The sequence below is a fragment of the Crotalus tigris genome, unplaced genomic scaffold, assembly GCF_016545835.1.
Source record: "Crotalus tigris isolate CLP2741 ecotype Arizona unplaced genomic scaffold, ASM1654583v1 scf7180000018670.1062102, whole genome shotgun sequence".
Classification (NCBI taxonomy): Eukaryota; Metazoa; Chordata; class Lepidosauria; order Squamata; family Viperidae; genus Crotalus; species Crotalus tigris.
The window spans coordinates 704029-722804 of NW_024097136.1; the positions used below are offsets into that span (position 1 = coordinate 704029).

The 18776-nt window shown below is 41.6% G+C and overlaps 1 protein-coding gene across 2 annotated transcripts in view; it reads right to left on the reverse strand.

The window, feature by feature from the left end:
* ARID2 (AT-rich interaction domain 2) overlaps nucleotides 1-18776 on the reverse strand; it is a 264804-nt gene that overhangs the window by 97685 nt on the left and 148343 nt on the right. For both annotated transcript variants that reach the window (XM_039355315.1, XM_039355316.1), the window contains 6 exons: nucleotides 10937-11070; nucleotides 10602-10820; nucleotides 6576-6643; nucleotides 2119-2185; nucleotides 1787-2037; nucleotides 152-248 (listed from right to left, as the gene is read on the reverse strand). In XM_039355315.1, the coding sequence (XP_039211249.1) occupies nucleotides 152-248; nucleotides 1787-2037; nucleotides 2119-2185; nucleotides 6576-6643; nucleotides 10602-10820; nucleotides 10937-11070 (836 nt within the window). The remainder of the gene's footprint in view (nucleotides 1-151; nucleotides 249-1786; nucleotides 2038-2118; nucleotides 2186-6575; nucleotides 6644-10601; nucleotides 10821-10936; nucleotides 11071-18776) is intronic.

Sequence of the window (18776 nt, forward strand, 5' to 3'; positions counted from 1 at the left end):
AGGTGGTAAGTTACTTCACAATAATTATCTACAAAGAATAGTTTAGATTTTTGCACTGAGTAGAAGGTTAGACTCAGTCCAAGTAGATGGTTCTTCCTCTGACTTTTATAAAAATGATACTTTACACAAGATACTATAATCACATACTTACCCCGCATTTTTAAGAATCTGTCTCTTGACATTAAGCACTTAGTAACAGTATGAAACATTAGATGAGTTGTTTTAAAATCAACAGGGTCCAAGAGAAGCTGAAAAGACAGAAAGTAAATATTAATGATAGAATGATTCATCTTATAAAATTAATATCATTATGGAAATCTTCTAAATTAAAGTAATACTTAAAACATATTGAAAATGTTATATTCTATCTGTGATTTTACTATTTCAATATAATCCTATATTTCTATGCACTTTGCACTTAAGTAGCTAGTTAACACTAAAATGAAAATTAACAAAATATGAAATTGGCATCATCATAAACAGCATCAGCATCCTAATCACAAAGTTTCAATTTCTGTTCAATAACAGATCCAGTATCTTAATTTAATTTTCACTTGTCCTATACTTACCCCCACCCATCAGCGACAACCATGGTAATAAAATATTATTCCAGAGTTAGACAACAATCTGTTTAATATGCATAGTAAAGGACTATGTTGTGGGACTCCACAGGACAATGTTAAAATATTAAACACTTAGCATCTGAATGTAGCATGGCATGAAGGACTAAAACCACTGTAATACAGTGTCTCCAACATCTAACCCTACCAGTAGTTCAAAATGTAGGGTTTCAAAAACCACCATCCAAAGAAACTAGTAAGGCCCCACCTTTCTCAGTCAATTTCCACATTTTTACTCCAAATATTTCACATTATTGGATAATATCATTCTGAGACTTACTTAATTTGCATTATAGATAGTCCTTGGCTGATAAAGGCTGTTGGGACCAGAATTGCTATCTTTAAGGGCTATGGTTATAAAACACAATGTCATGTGACCACGCCATTTAGAGATGGCAATTTTGGTAGTGCCAGTTGCTATCAATAAGTGAGGATCACTCAGGTTATTAAGCAAGGCTCTCCTGTGATAGCTATTTATTATTTTTTGCCAGCTTCACCTCTGACTTCCCAGAGGGAAAGGGAGCAGCTGGGAAATGTGTGTTTGTGTGTGTGCACGCGTGAACAGAACTGTGTGTGAACAGGGCCATGTGCACCCACATGGGGTAGCAGCTCTATTTGCGCAGGTGCTAGCCACCGCTAGCCCTGCACACATGTGCAAATAGGTCCACGGGTACTAGCGCAAGTGGAGGTAAGGGCACACACACATGCACACACTGGCCTGCCTGTCCCATGGCCAGTAGGCCACAGTCCGCTAGTGGGTTGGGGACTCCTGTGTTAGAAGAAATCTCATTCTTCTAATTCCTCTCCAGGAAGCAAAAATAATACTGTTAACAAAAAAAAAGCTTAAAAGCCATCTGTCCTTTAAGAGGTGTTCAACAAAATCCAAAGAAAGTGCACTTGTATGTAATACGAAATGCAAAGCTTCATAGGAAAAAAAATAGGATTCAGATTTAAGCCATGACTTATTAGTATTCTGTTACTTCAGGTTAGGTTTGGATCTAAATAACTTTATTTAATGATCTTTGATGATAAGTAAAATGTCTGAGAAATCACCAATACCAATGTGTTTCCCTTTATATAACACTCCATAAGGTAAGATAGATATTCACTCCTACTTCATACTTTAAGCTATTTAAATTATATGTATCACTTTTTAAATTTCTTACCTCGGCAGCAATATTTCCTAAAGTGTCAAGCCCCAATTGTCTTAAAGAAATAAAATGACTATGAGCAGAGAGCAACAAAAAACGAAGACAAGTACGATTAGCTGCCAATAATTTTACATTTCCCTCTTCAAAGGAGAGATTTCTTAAAATCACTGCAATCTGGAGAACTCGCTGTCCTTCAATATCATTAATGCCCAACTTGCGTGGTGGATGAAATAAAGACTCCCATATCCAGTCTTCTGATATAGTATCTATAAAAATAAGATAATTATTTCAATGGTTCAGTTCAAGATATACCAACAATATTCTATTATTTATCCACTGCAACTCACCTTGAGATTTGTTTCTGTCAGAAATAAGGTCACGTACTTCATTATCGTCAACAATATCCTTCCAAAACTAAGGCAAAAAAAAAAAAATATTTTTTTTTAGTGTGAAACTTAAAACTGTTCCTAAAGCAGCTAGTGTGTAATAAGGGAGGAAAATAATGTATTGCACACATTATTTATTTACCAGGAAGCTTTCTAGGAAAAAAGAAATATTAGAATTGTATAGGGGTAGACCTCAGTTAATGATGGTCCTTTGCTAAGTGACAAAGTCATAAAATGTGGTGTCATGTGACCAGAACTTACAAAGGCAGATCCAATTGCAGTCATTAGGTGAATTCTATATGGCTATTAGGCACAATGTCACTTGATCACCATTTGTAACCTCCAGTTAGTTCCTATTGATTTTTGTTTGTTGAAAGTTACAAATGGCAATCATGTGAACCCAGGATGCTGCAATCATCATGACTGTGAGCTAGTTGCCAAATGCCTGAACTGTGGTCATATGACTTGGCAACATTGTGACCACTGTAACTTTGAGGACTGGCCTTAAGTGTCCTTGTTAAGTGTCATCATAACTTCAAATGGTCTCTGAATGAATGGTTATTACCTGTATTTCCAAAACTTCTTTCTAATGGATCTTTAACTAATATATAAGCACCACAGGTTTTCAATGGTAGACTTTGACTGTACACATATACATGCACATATACATATATTCACACATATATACATATATAAAATTATAATGCTGAAGTACAATTTTAGTCTGATTTACATCCTTTAATTCAAAATTTAAATAAGATTAGTTCAATAGATATCAATTGTGAGATTTTCATATTTAACCCATCTCTCTTTTTGAAATTTTAAGTAAAATCAGTATTTATCACCAGTCTGTGCGCGCGCATGTACAAGGAAATTATGTTTATTCTCCCTGAATGTGAATAAAAAAACCCCAAAACAAGTTTAAATACTATACTGTACCACCAATTACAATTAGTCATATGATAACACAATCTTATTTCCTGTCATAAATGTAATTGTAGAAATAGTCATATATTCCTTAATCATAAATCTGATTAAGTTTGTAAGATACACTATACATGTAACATTAAAGAAATAATAAAACATCAAAAAGAAAATTAGAATTTTCAGCATATAAATATTTTTAGAAATGCCAACAAATGGGATTTTAAGTAATTTAATGTTTTAACTGCTTTATAGAAAACAGTTACAGAGTTTGGAATTCATCCAGTCTTAAAAGCATACTGAAACTATAGAACAGCATTATTGTAACTAATGGTACAATTAGTTTCCTAAAGCACAATTAGTTCAACTGATGTTGTAAGCTAAATATATTATAATTTGGTTTATTTCCATATGGCCAATCAAATATAAAAACATTTAACCTTTCTGATATAATTATCAGTTAGTTCTATTTTATTACATGCTAGAATGCACAGAAGACTCAATATATCAAGTCTTTCGAGGATACGGACAGATTCCATTTTTGCTATCCAGTCCACCTTGATCCACATCTGTATTTTATTTTTGATAGGATGACATGGGTGCATAATGAGTTACCCCTAAAGGCACAGGCCTTATTTTTCTTTTCTTCCACGAAGTATTGGAATATGCCCTATTAAGCAGTGCAGAACATCACACCAAGCTTGTCTGTTTTTTTACCATGCTACTGTTGCAAATGCTAACCAGCATTCTCTCTTCCAGTATTTTTGTGGTTTTTGCCCTAATTGCTCACAATATCCTGGTAATAGCCTTTGTACATCTCTGCTTTGCTCCTATCAGATTCTGTTATTTTTTTATCCCAGTTATGCTATGGTTTTGGTGAACAGTGGTAATATTTTTAAAATAAAAGCCCTGAATGTCAGACAAGTGTGAACTTTGGCCAGCACCAGTTTTGGGAACTATCATATTCAAACAACCAAAACATCCAAAACATAAAATTCCATCTCTCCACATGTGCATCTTGCTCCCTCCCTCTCCATCTTTTAACTGTAAATTATTATTTTGTGTTGCAATCAGCCAAACGTTCAGACTGGATTTGGCATTTTTGTCCATCTTATTATTTATTATTTTAATGTTTACTGGCTTTTAATGTTTATAAGCTGCCCAGAGTCACTCTTGCTGAGATGGGCAGTCTAATAAATAAAATAAAATAAATAAAATTAGGCACTGCTGCAGGATGACTTTTGCTGGGAGAATGCAGGTGCAAATTTGACAAACAAATAGTACCTCCTACACAGTACATGGCCTATTTGGTCATTTTAGAGATATTTCCTTACCAGATTCCTCAATGCCTTTAACAATGGCAGAACTTCTTTGTACTGGAAAAATTCTTAAAAATTCAGGGGAAAATTCAAAGATGTATCTGTCTTGAAAGTAACCCATGCTGAACTATACAGCACAGTCAAACATTAGGAGCTGACCATGGAAATGTTTTATGATATTTTGTATTATATCATAAAATGCTTTATAATTGCTATGTCCTCCATTCTGGATTACTGCAAAGTACTGCCCTTGAAAAACATTCAGAAGCTTCAAGGAATGCAAAATGTGACTGTACAGGTAGTATGTCAGATATTATATACCTGTAACATCACTACTGTGGGAGGGGCATTGGTTATCATTGTGTTTCCAGGTGCAATTCAAAATCTTTAAAGCTCTTCATGGCCTGGGACTTGATTACCTAAGGGACTGTTTCTACCCATCCAATTTGGTCCAGCAGGTTGAGCATGTAGAGGTCCCATCCGCCAAGGATTGCTAGCTGGCAGGGACTATAAGATGTGCCTTCCCTGCTATGGTCCCTGCCATCTGGAACATTCTCCCTTCAGAGATTAGGATGACCCTGATCTTATTGACTTTTTGTATGGCCTTCAAGACCTGATTATATACCCAGGCCTGGGACCCCAATTGTGTGAAGGATCCTGATGCCTGGCTATATTGATATCTATGTTGATCATTTTTCTTGGCTGTAATATATACTTATTTCCATATTATATTGTAATTGTTTTTATTATTTTTATTATTATGACTATGAATCTGAAATGGGCAGCTGTGGAAAATAAATAAAATGTTTTATGCAATTTTCCAAATTTCAGTTCCACAGAAGTCATGGACCCTGAAGTTTGGACATATTCTATAAGTTAGTCCATTTGAAGTAGCTTGGTTCAAAATGATTGCCCCATGATGCACATTTTTACTCAATTAAGTTACACACAAACAGGATAGTTTGTGACTGTATATAGTTAGTTGATATCATGAGCACTAGCAATAGGTACTATAGAAAAAGCTGGTTATAGATAAATGGCCAGGACTAATCAGCTAAAGTTTTATAGAAGATATGCTTTTCTAAACTTTATCATTTTGTATGCACCATGCCAAACTTATAAAATAAACCCACCCTGTAAATGTTAGTCTGCAATAAAGTTTCAATGTACGGGTAGTCCTTGACTTACAACTGTCCACTCAGCGACTATTTGAAGTTATGACAGATCCATCAAGGCCTATTTTTGACCCAGTTTTGAACTTACAGTGACTGTAACACACCTGAGGTCATTTGTTATTAAGACTAACTGCAGGGACACTGTGGCACTCTCTGCCTATCTTCTCCCATTGTCCTGCCAGGTCCCTGCAGGCCTTGGGACTACTTCCCAACCCACTGGATTCCACACCCCAGTTCTTCACTGATCAAGCATTTAGCTGTGGAAGATCTCTGGAGCTCCAAAGTTCTCATTAGGGACAAACGGCTGGCTACTGCATCCCTAGACCACATGGCTCCATCCTTGTAGCAGGCAACGTTTTCTGAAAATGGCGCCTACTTCTAGGATGGAGCCACACAACCCAGGGATGCTGAAAACAGAATGGCCTGTTCCTCCAGAGCACCTGAGCTCCACAGATCTTCCAAAGTTAAATGCGTGAATGATGACAGGGGACAGGGAGAGTGGTTTTGGCCAAGTAGTATGGGAAATAGGCCTAAGGCTGGAGGATATCCTGAGGAGCAGGAAGTGAAGCATGGGTGCCTTCATGAGTGGGGGAAGCCGTGGGAGGCCTGGAGCAGGTTGGCTGGGCCTGCACTAGGCCTTCCAGGGCTCCCCCATCTGAGGCACTCTGTGCTCTGCTTAACAACCTGTGCAGTCACTTAATGACTACAGGGGTGGGGGTCATTAACTAAGGTGATTGTGTGATTACCTTACTTAATGACTGTCACAACTTGCAACTATCCTCAACTCAAAACCAATAGGGTTGTGAGTTGAGGACTACTTGTTACCACTTTTTTTCTTTTGCATCTTCTTAATATTTTTACCATGCTACTTCAAAATCTTAAGTTTATATATTCCTTTCTCCTCCACTGGTTTGATTTTGCAAGTAGTCTGTAAACAAACTATCTTTGAATAGTTTGATTTGTACATATATTCCAGAAAAATGTTATGTATCAAAATTACCTTAACAAAATCTCTATCCGTTTTCTCCTTCCATTCTTCTCCAAACACAGTGGAAAATGAACCTAAAGCTATAAAAAGCATTAACATTATCATTACATGGTTAGAAATAGTTCAAAGAATATAATTTTAAACCTGCTGTTTTATAGTAAACTAAGCTAATTTGTTTGGTTTATTATGTATTTATTTTGTTTTTTTTTTACATCAATATTACTGTTCATTAAGAAGCATTTCTAAAATTTTTACTAGTTGGATAGTAAATTATTTGTTTGGACCAGATCAGTCTTCAGATCAGAGTGAACCAGACTTTTTGTCCTAAAAAGTATAACATAGAAAATGTATATAGTAAAATGCATTAGTCTACTATGTACTAATCTACTGAAAAAAATATTATATATACTGAAGAGTAACGCAATATCAGCTATACACAATCATAAATTTTAAAAAACTATGGTTAAGAAACAAAATCTCTTCTAGGAAAATTGCACTGTTTTGTTCAACATATATTATTCAAACAACATTCAAAAAAACTTTATAAGGGCTCATTTTATTTTTTTTGAATTCACATAAGCAGTCCTTGAATTATGATGGCAATTGAGACTGAAATTGCTGTTGCTAAGTGGTGTAATTGTAAAGTGTGACATCATGTGATTGCAATATTGAGCAACAATCCAGGGTGCATGTATGCGAGCACAGTGAGTCCCAGGAAGGAGGGTATACAATATGTGGGAGTATAGGGAACCCATGAAAAAGGGTGGTAGTGTGTGCAAATATAGAAAGGCCTGTGAAGAAGGGTGCAGAGCGCAAGAGAGTATAGGGACACACAGGAAGGAGGGCATGGGTTAAGTGCAATCCCTGGGAATGAGGGCACTGGTAGTGCCTGTGTGCATGTGCACTCAGGAAGGTCTGGGAAGAAGGGTTTGTTTGGGGGGGGGTGCGAGTGTAGGGAGGCCTCGGAATGAGTGTGTTAGTGGGTATTTGTATACAGTGCATTCATTAAGAATTCAAACCCCCTTTACGTTTGTCAATTTTGTTATGCTGCAGACTGATTCTACAGTTGTTAAGATTCATTTTGTTTTCTCAATCTACACTCAGTATCTCATAATGACAAAATCAAAACAGAATTTTAGAAATGGCTGTAAATTTATTAAAAAGAAAAAACTGAAATATCACATTGGCATAAATATTCAGACACTTCACTCAGTACTTTATTGAAGCACCTTTGGCAACAATTACAGCCTTGAATCTTTTTGGGTATGACACGACAAGCTTTGCACACCTGGATTTCGGGATTTTTTGCCATTCTTCCTCTCCAGCTCAGTCAGGTTGGATGGTGACTGTCAGTGGACAGTCATTTTCAGGTCCCTCCAAAGATGTTCAATAAGGTTCAAGTCAGGTCTCTGCCTGGGCCACTCTAGGACATTCACAGAGTTGTCCCTAAGCCACTCCTATGTTGTCTTGGCTGTGCGCTTAGGATCGTTGTCATGTTAGAAAGTGAACCTTCAGCCCAATCTGAGCTCCCAAGTGCTACGAAACAGGTTTTCATTCAGGATATCCCTGTAATTTGCTCCATTCAGCTTCCCTCAACCCTGACCAGTCTCCCAGTCCTGCTGCTGAAAAACACCCCCATAACATGATGCTGCCACCACGCTTCACTATTGGGATGATACTGGGCAGGTAATGAGCAGTGCCTGGTTTCCTCCAGACATAACGTTTAGAATTGAGGCCAAACAATTCTATCTTGCAAAGTAGCGAATATCTGTAGCGTAAGTGAAGGTTTGTTCTCTGAGTTTGAGGGTTGGTTTCTGAATGTTTTGTTACCAGGCTAGGTAACATCTTCAGTGGTATTTAGTGGATGACTATATTAGTGTTCTACTGATATAAGGGCTTCAGGTGTCAGACTGTCAAGTGAGAGTCTTGTGATGGGCCAGGTGTGAGTCATCAAAGAAACGCTTGTGATGAGGAGGTACTTCAGGTAAGTACATGAAGTACCTGGAGGATGTGAATTAGTGGGTCAGGAGTGAGTCATCAATGAGAGGGTGGTAACGGGTCTTGTGATAGGGAGATTATGTCAGGTCAAGGTCATTGGAAGGTGAACTGCTGGGAGGGGAGAGAGGGGCTTGAGGATTGGTGCTGTCTCCGGATGGCTGTTCTATTGATTTGGATTCTGAGAGGTTCATATGCTGGTTGTAGATCAATGTGTCTGTTGATGGAATTGCTTGTGAAGTGCCAGGCTTTGATGAACTCCCGAGCGTGGCAAGTGGTAGCGTGGCCGATGATTTTAGTGTTGCTCCAATTGAACTGATGTTGTTTGGTGTCAGTGTGGGTAGCAATTAGGGATTTGGGATCGTGGCATCTGACTGTAGCCTTTGTTCATGGATCCTGGTTTTTAACTGACATGATGTGACGTTTGTCCCATGTGGTTGCAATCGTTACAGTTGACTTTGTAAATGACATTGTTTCTTTCATCCTTCTGTGTCTTGTTTTTGGTTCTAGATAATTCCTGGCAGAGTGTGACTGTGGATTTGTCGGTTATTGCTATTCCTAGATATTTTTTGGGGGGTAAAGTCTACTTTCTAGAATATATGTCTGAAGGATACATTTTAGGCCTATGGGGGGAAAATGGCAGATTCTCTATTCTCTTTCTTGGAATGAATATTATAGATTTTCTTATCTTTCTTATAATTTATGGAATCGATTTAATAAAGTTCAGTCAATACATATCATAGTGTGAAGGCTTAATAGCTACATTCTTGATTATCCATATACTGAAGGGTTTAAGGAATATTTCTCTTCAGAAAAAGGTATCTTATGTAATTCCATTATTTTGGGAAATCCAGCTTTCATGAAACTGAACAGTATCTGAGCACAGAATGGAATACAGAATGATCAATGACAAATCAATGTATGCTGTGAGAATACTAGCTAGCATGTGTATAGTATCCAATAGATTAAGTAATAAAGGGTTTGTGAAAGAAAAAGAAAAGCAACACATTCTATAAACTTTAAAAATATGTAACAGAAGAGCATTCTATTTGACTTAGCAATAAGAATCCGATTTCATGGATCCCATTAAAATAATGCAAGTATTAAGTCAAACACAGATGAAATTATCTAAATCAAAAAGCTTGTCAGTGTCATGTTTGTTCCTAATGCAGTAATTTCCAATGGCAGAGACAAATATCTACAAAGAATAAGTCCTATCCTACTCAATTTAGCATTTGATTTATAAATAATTTTCTTACACTTGGATTATTATTAAACATAATATCTTTCTTGTAAAAACTTTCTACAAGACAGTATGACTGCTTTTGTTAAGTCATTTCAATAAAGAATGAAAATATTAATAATTAGAAACAATTAAAAACCCATAAAAACCACAAATAATCAATAGTTTGATGATATAGAAATCTGGAGACATTTTTGATTACTTTGTCTTAGAAATTATACAGATGCAAATGTTGCAAAAATGGGCAACTAGACATGAAGAGCTTTAAACACAAGAAGGAAAATAAGATAGAAATGTATAGAATTATAAACAAAGACTAAAAAAAATCCTGCCTATTTCCAATTCTAGAAATACTCAGTAAATGTGAAACTCATTGAAAGTATATCCAGAACCAAAAAAGTCACATAATATATAATTTAAGCAAAGTAAATGTGGCGATCATAATACCAACAATATAGTCCACAGTTTAATGAAGCTTACTCCCAGAAAAAAAGTACAAGATTGAAGCTTAAATGGCTTTAACAGGAGTTTAAACACATTTATTAAAATCTGTCTTTTTTCTTGAGTAAATGATCCTCTGAATAACATTGACTGATACAGCAAGTAAGGGGGAAGATGTGGTCTTTATGCCACAGATGTCATAAAAACATCTGGATAAACACTGCTTTTTAGACTAAATGAAACATTGTTCTGATATGGGAACAGGGAATAGCTTAAAAAAATTGGATTTTCACCACTTGAAAAATTATATTTCACAGTAGTACATCTATCTTAAAGTATTACACAAATTAGAAACTTACTGTCATCAAACACTCCAGCATTAGCAAGTAACAAAGTGATGATTTTGGGGTCCTTTTCAAGCTGCATAACATGTTTGCTTTCATTTGACAGAAGAGTGCACACATTAATAGCGAAGTCCACTTCATTTGGGAGTCCAGATAACAGAGAAAGCACCAATTTATTATAATCATTTGGCGAATTAAAGTCCATAGATAGCCCATAACTTTGTCGAAGAAAATCTATTCATAAAAGCAAAAATACAGATTAATAACAATACATCTATAGGTGAGTGGGCTCTTCTTCCCACGGAAATCCAGTATTTATGGTACTATTATTAGTTAGCTGGAAGATTTACCTGACACACTGTGCTGCTGGTAATTATAGGAAGATGGAATTGCACCTATAGGTAATTGTGGTTTTGGATTCCCTGGTTGTACCTCATCATCATCCTCTCCAAAATGATGTACTTTCTCGTATTTTTCCAGGTAACTAAAATGAAAAGTAACTCTTTTTCAGTATACATGTAATACAAAAAAAGCTTTAAAAAGCTTATCAAAACAAACTGTAATTTCATTTTTTTAGTTGAATCAAATTGACTTGATTATTGACCTTGAAAAAGAATTAAAAAAAACTCCATAAAAGATAATCCTACATTGTATTTTCATTCCATTGCAGATCAACTTGAAAATAATATAGTAATTTTAATAAAACACACCTATACCAATCTTGTCTTTTATAAAATTTGTCTCTTGCAGCACTCTAGTCTATTAAAAGTTTGCCTCTATGTTTAACATATACACTGCCATTCACGGTCACAAATGTTAAACATAATCTTTGCACTTAATTTCAAATCTGTTTCTTAAATCAGTGTTTCAATTCCTGGCACAGAACTGAAGTTAAGCACTTAGCAGCATTTAAGGGTTAAGATTAGTGCCCTAATTTTAATGGAAGGTATTTTAAATTATGTCTTACTGTATACTAGTAAGACAGTTTAATTCATAAGATCATCTATTCAAACCTGGTGTTTGGAGAAGGGGCATTGTCTTACCTGAATGCCTTTTCTCAGCATGGAGATGGATAATCCACCAATGGGTTTAGACTGTGTTCCTGCCCAATCAGATCAAGTCAGCCAAAGTTGCAACGCTTGTCCTGGGCTACAGTGTTCCAGTCTCGACGCAGGCGAAGCCATGACTGACAGCAAGAAGTGTTGGCTCATAAATCTAGCCCTAGGCCTAAGTAACCTGCAAAGGCGGGAGTGGATTATCCATCTCCGTGCTGAGAAAAGGCATTCAGGTAAGACAATGATTCAGCCTGGTACGCCCCCGCAATACACGCATTAATCCACCTGCCAATCGTGGAGGAGGACACCTTCCGACTCTTGGAAGAAGGATGGAAGGAGACAAAGATGGCCTCAGAGTTGCGGAAGGCAGCTGTCCGTGAGATATAGTAACAGAGCACTCTGCGGACATTCAAAAGTTGCCATTGCCATTCCAGGGCATGAGATGGGTGAGGACAGAAATCTGGGAGTACGATTTCTTGAGCCCTGTGGAAAAGAGAATTGACCTTAGGAAGAAAGGTAGGGTCCAGACGAAGGACCACTCGGTCCTGGTGAAAAAAGCACAAGTCATCTCTGACTGAAAGTGCCACTAATTCTGATATTCGTCTCGCAGACGTGATTGCCACCAGGAATGCAACCTTGTGCGATACGTATCGTATATCACATGTTTTGAGGGGCTCAAAGGGCAGTCTGGTTAGAGCCCGAAGAACTCGCGGCAGGTCCCAAGAGGGATACCTGTGCACTACAGGGGGCTTGGTATTAGTAGCCCCCTTGATGAATGAGCGGATCAAGGGATGATGACCTAGGGAAACCGCTGAGTCACAGGAAAGTACAGTGGAGAGAGCAGCGACTTGTCTGCGCAATTTGGAGCCAAGCCCCTCTCCAGACCCTGTAGAAGGTAATCCAATATATGTGGAATTGTCAAGTCTGGAATGGTCACGTGGTGGTTCGAGCACCACAAACAGAAGTTCCTCCACGTGGCCTCATAAATACGGTTGGTAGAGGACCGACGAGAGGCCTGGATTATGGTAATGACCCCCGGCGAGCAGGACTCCTGGGACAGGATCGAGGGCTCAAGTGCCAGATGGCTAACTGGAGCCATTGGGGGTCTGGATGAAGAAGGGTTCCCTGGCTGAGTGAGACCTGATCTGGGGGAATCCTCCATGGGGCCGCTAGAGAGGTTCACTAGATCGGCGAACCATGGTCTCTGTGGCCAATACAGGGCCACTAGAAGAACCTCCTCCTGCTCCCGAAGAAGCTTGCGGACAACCACTGGAAGAAGAGGAAGGAAGGCGTAAAGCAGTCCCTCCGGCCACGGGCTCCGAACAGCATCTGCTCGTTCCGCCCCTGGAGACAGAAAGCGGGAAAGAATCCTGGAGATGGGCGTTCATCAGGGAGGCAAAAAGATCTAGAACTGGCAATCCGAAGTGGTGGCAGATCTCCCTGAAGATCCTCGGGTGCAGGCGCCATTCTGAATGGTCCACCGTCACCCGGCTCAGGAAGTCGGCCTGACTGTTTGCCTCCCCTGAAATGTGGTCGGCCTTGATGAAGGCCAGGTTGGCCCAGAAATCCAGCAGGAGTGCCTCAGTCAAGAGTGCACGAGATCGGGTGCCCCCTTGCCGGTTCACATGTGCCTTGGCAGCCACATTGTCTGTGAGGACCAACACGTGAAGCTTCACTACTGTGCTGCGAATGTGGCGCAGGGCCAGGTGTACGGCTCTGAGCTCTAGCCAATTGATATTGTGCCGAAGGTCGGAGCAGGACCAATGGCCCTGCGCCCACTGTGAACAAAGGTGTGTTCCCCAGCCGAATAGGCTGGCGTCGGTTGTAAGGGTGAGTCGATCAGGCTCCTTGAAGTAAGACCCCTTGAGCATGGCCAACAAGAGCCACCATGTGAGGGATCGCAAGACGTGAAGCGGACGTCTCACCCTTCGATTGGAGGAACTGATGTTCAGTCTCTGGAAGGGGAGCAGGAACCACTGAAGGTTCCTGGAGTGAAGCCTGGCCCAAGGTACAATCACAATGGCCGAGATCATCTTCCACAGTAATTGCGAGAGGCTGGCCAACGTCACCATTCGACCCCTGCGCAATTGGAGAATCGACTCCCTGATGCTGTCTCGGCGTTCTTGGGATAAATAGACCCGGCATTCCACCGTGTCTATGATGGCCCCTAGGTGTAATAACCTTGTTGTGGGGACCAAATGGCTCTTGGAGAAGTTCACCGAGAACCCGTGATTCTGGAGCAGAATTATCACCAGTTCGAGATCCACCTGAGCGGCCTGGATCGATGATGACTGGATTAGAATGTTGTCCAGGTAGCACTGGACTCTGGCACCATTCTCAGGTGAGCTGCTAGAACCGCCAGGATCTTGGTAAAGACCCTCGGAGCCGAGGATAGGCCGAACGGGAGTGCCCTGTACTGATAATGATGTCCCCTGTGGGCGAATCTTAGAAACCGGCGGTGGGTGAGAGAGATGGGGACGTGGGGGTACGTTTCCGTGAGGTCAATACACGTCAAGAAGTCTCCACTTCTTACGCTTCCCAAGATGGACTGGAGCGTTTGCATCTTGAATTTGCAGTATACAAGATGATAGTTTAATCCTTTTAGATCCAGGATGGCTCTCCATCCCCGACGCCTTGGGGCGACGAAGAGGATGGAGTAAAATCCCCGACCTCTCTGATCCAATGGCACCGGTTCTATGGCCCGTATGTTTAAGAGGTGACCAATGGCCTCTCACATTAATTTTTTCTTTGTTGGATTTCTTAGTTGGGGACACGAAATTAAGCGATTCGGGGGGGTTGGAGATGAACTCCAGGGACAGTCCGTGACGCACGGTGTTTAGGACCCATGCATCCGTGGTGGTGGCTTCCCACTGGTGGGCAAAGAGAGAGAGTCTGCCCCCGATGGGAGGATCTGCCTGAGAGTCACCTGGATCAGCGGAATGGGCGGCCGCTCCCGCGGAAGGGCCGTTTGCCCTGAAATTGTTGTCTGAGTCTGGAAACCTGTCTGTCAGACTGTCTGTCCTGTCTGATAGGGAAAGAACGGTTGGGCTGGGAGTAGTTGGACCTGGCTCCAGCACGAAAGGGCTGCCTCCGTGAGTAGATGTTGGGATCTTTGTCCGATCGTTTAAGGAGGTGATTGAGGACTTACGTTTATCCTTATTCTCAGTGAGGTAAGGATTCAGAGCTTCACCAAACAATTTCCCTCCCTGATAAACGGCTGCTGACAAGTGCCATTTGGACTTGGCGTCAGCGTGCCAGTGTTTCAACCAGAGCATTCGGCGGCCAGTGACGTTGGATGTCATGGCTCTGGCGGAAAACCTGGCGGCCTGGAGGGTGGCATCGGAAGCATATTCTGTAGCCACCACCATCTTACTTAGATCTTGATGCGTGCGGATATCCTGGCCTGAAGCTGTCTAAGACAGAAGAGAGCAGACCTGTTAAAAAATGATGCAGAGGTAGCTGCTCTGATAGCCCAAGCCGCGACTTGATGTGTTCTACAGAAAGAGCTCACATTTATGGTCCTCGGCCTTGAGGGCCTCAGAAACGTCGCCAGAAATGATGGTTGGAGCACAAGGGGTCCTAAAGGTTCATCTACTGTGGGTACCTCCAGAGCCACCTCCAGGTCCTGGGCCATGTTATAAAGTCTTTTCTCATTGCTACGTGGAAGGGGAAAGAGGCCGGGGGTACCCATTGCTTTCGGACCGCGTTGAGGAACATGGGAGGGCAAGGAATGTGGTATTGTGTTGTTACCGGTTTGGTGAAATTCGGATCTGCCTCCGACTCTGGAGTGACTGAAGTTGCCAGAGTGAAAGGATCGGGTCCGAGATGTGCCGTGGAAGTGGCCTTACGAAGCAGGGGCACAAAAAAGGCAGGGTTAAAGAGACCACTATGTGATGGGGAGGGTTCCTCCTCCTCAGACATCGGAATCTCCAGATCAGCCTCGTATTCACGAGATGATGTCCCCAGAGTAAATGGACTGTGAAGGGGAAGAAGGTGTGTGATAGGACTCAGTAGCCGGCTGGTGGGTGGGTAGAAAGGTGACCGCGGGTGACCTAGCTGCTTGCGATCTGGCCTCAAGAGCGCGCTCTACTGCCTGTGCAATCATTTCAGCTAGGCGGTACTCCATGGGGAGGGGGACCGGTTCACTTGGCCTAAGCCCAGCCACAGTGGGGGTGAAAGTAGCTTCAGGGGCCACATGTTGAGCCCATGGAGCGGAAGGCTGAGTGATGGGATGAACCCTGCCTGTGTCCCCCGGTGTAGGAGATGGGAGAGGTTCCCCTGTTGACCATATCCCCAGTGGAGAAGCGGAGGGCCCCAGAGGCAGATCAAAAGAAGGCACTTCGGCTTGTGAGGTCTCCAACCTGGCTAGCTTCTGTGCTTTAGAGAATTCCTTCTCTAGGGCTTGGTGTCTCCTGGTGGCCTGTTTTTCAGCTGCCTTGGAGGTTTTTGAGGTAGACCTGGCCTTGGCAGAGATCTCTTGATTAGAGGATTTGTGGCGTTTAGCAGTCAAGGAGGACGGCAAGACCTCCTTTGTGGAGGCCTAGCATCCTCCATCCTCGGGTAACACAGGAGCACGATAGGGGACCCCTGATATCCGGAGACTGCTATTGGTTGGATAAGAACAGGCGCACTATAGGGGACGCCTAGAATCCAGATAGAGCTGATTGTGTGGATAAGAATAGGCGCATGGTAGGAGACGCCTGGTATCCAGACAGAGCTGTTTGTGTGTATAAGAACAGATGCAGGGTAGGGGACGCTTGGTATCCAGACAGAGCTGTTTGTGTGGATAAGAACAGACGCATGATAGGGGACGCCTGGAACCCAGATAGAGCTGTTAATATAATTAGGCCCAGGATCCCAATGGACTAATCCTGGTTTTCAGGGAGAACTGGAGACACCAAGAACCCAGAAATTTAATCCAAGGAGATTAAATGCACATGAAGGAACAACCCAGATAGAGCCAAACCTGCTAAGCAGGCTGTGAAATGGATATACTCCAGGCCTCAGTGGCTGTGGAGATCAAATACTGACTGAGGTCTGGCAGACCTTGGAATGGTGTTATGTAAGGTTGTATTTAGAGCAGATGAAGGAAGTAGGCCTGAGGAGGCTAGCAGGCCTGTTCTGAGGCAACAGTGGCCGTGCAGGGTCCCTGTGCAAACTGAGGCTCCAGAGGCCTCAAATGGTGGCCGCAGGGGAGAAAAGAGCACAGAGCAGGCCCCAAGATGGCAGCCTCAAGAAAGACCCAGTCCCAATAAGGGACACAAAGGCAGCCACACCCAAAAAGGCTGCCACACTCTGAATGGCAGCTCAAAATGGCGGCCAAACTTAAAAAGGCTGCCACACTCAAAACGGTCTGGGAGTATTGCTGCCGGCACCCCTTCCACCCTAAACCAAGCAGCCCTCCGAGATGAAAAAACGGAGATTTGGAATGCTCTCTGGCTCCTATCAAGAAGAAAGGCTGGAAAAGAGCTAATCGGCCTTCTGAACACATGCCAGCTGCAAACGGCTATTTTTAGCCTTCGTGCATGTCCAGAGGCTTTTCCAGGCAATGGGGAACTGTGGAGGGCTGAGGAGCAGGACTGAGCCCAGTGCTGTTCAAGAGGAGAAGGAGGGCTGTGTTACAGAGGGGAAGCAACTACCCTCAGCCTCAAACCTTTATGGTTGGAAGCGGGGGGGAGGGGGAGGAACGAAGGCCTCCGTTCCTAGTTAAAGGCAAACAGTTCTTCAGCCAACTGAGAGTTAAAAACACAGTGCTGAATACAGCACTGTCACAGAAGACTGAAAAGAATAGAGAATAAAGAATCCACCAATGGAAACTGTAACTGTCTAAGAGCCAACTTGCTACGTCTGTCTTGGGCAAGATCAAGTCGAGACTGGGACACTCTAGCCCAGGACAGGCATTGCAACTTTGGTTGACTTGATCTGATTGGGCAGGAACACAGTCTAAACCCATTGGTGGATTATCCTTCTCCAGTGCTGGAGAAAAAAGCATATCACAACTCATCTCTATGCATTTTTACATTTGAGCCAACCACAATTTCCAAATTGGAAAATTATGGGTGATATGTTAATTGGAAAACATAGCCTCATGATTTTGAAATTAACAATTATTACACCTTATCTAGGTTTTCTCAAATTGTGAATTGGGATTCCCTTTGGACTCATGAACAACTGGGAAGGGAATCACATTTTTAAAAAACCTGATCAGCCTTGTGCAGACAAAGTGGGAATGTTGTTAAAAGTCATTCTGGATTTTGCTGCTTGCTTTTCCTTCACAAGCACACAGAAAAGAGTTGCAATACTGTACTTTTCAGAACACTGTGATATAGACATTAAAATGTAATTATTGAAAGAGGTATATTTATTTTTGACAACTCTAATCCAAATAAAATAATTAATTTGAGGGTCACATACATTCATTTATCCTATTCGTGGGTGGTGATATATAAAGGTCCAGAAACGCTGGCTAGGCCCAGAACTCCTGGCTTACACATTTTAGTCAAGCAGATTATGACTACAGGAAACACACCAAAAAAGGAAAGAATGTTTTTAATACAAGGGAAGACAGAAGAAAAGGATAAAAATGCCATACAAAAATCAAATATTTCTAATGCTCTAACCTGCGAGTGCCCTGGACTGCAAGGCGATCAAACCGGTCAGTCCTAGAGGAGATCAACTCTGACTGCTCTTTAGAAGGCCAGATCCTGAAGTTGAAACTCAAGTACTATGGCCATCTAATGAGAAGAAAAGACTCACTGGAGAAGGGCATAATGCTGGGAAAGATTGAGGGCAATAGAAGAAGGGGACGACAGAGAATAAGGTGGCTGGATGGAGTCACTGAAGCAGAAGGCATGATTAAATGGACTCCAGAAGATGATAGAGGACAGGAAGGCCTGGAGGAATGTTGTCCATGGGGTCGCGATGGGTCGGACACGACTTCGCAACTAACAACAGCAAAGTCTGGCCTGCCCAACTCATACAGGGAATGGGCTAGAAAAAATAACTGAAGGCCACAAAGCAATAGCTGATTCACTGACTTGCCATCTGGCAGCTAGCAGTGGAGGAGCTGTCATGAAGCTGGCAGTATCCATGAGACCTCCTAGAACAGAGGTCACCAATCTTTTCATGCTGGCAG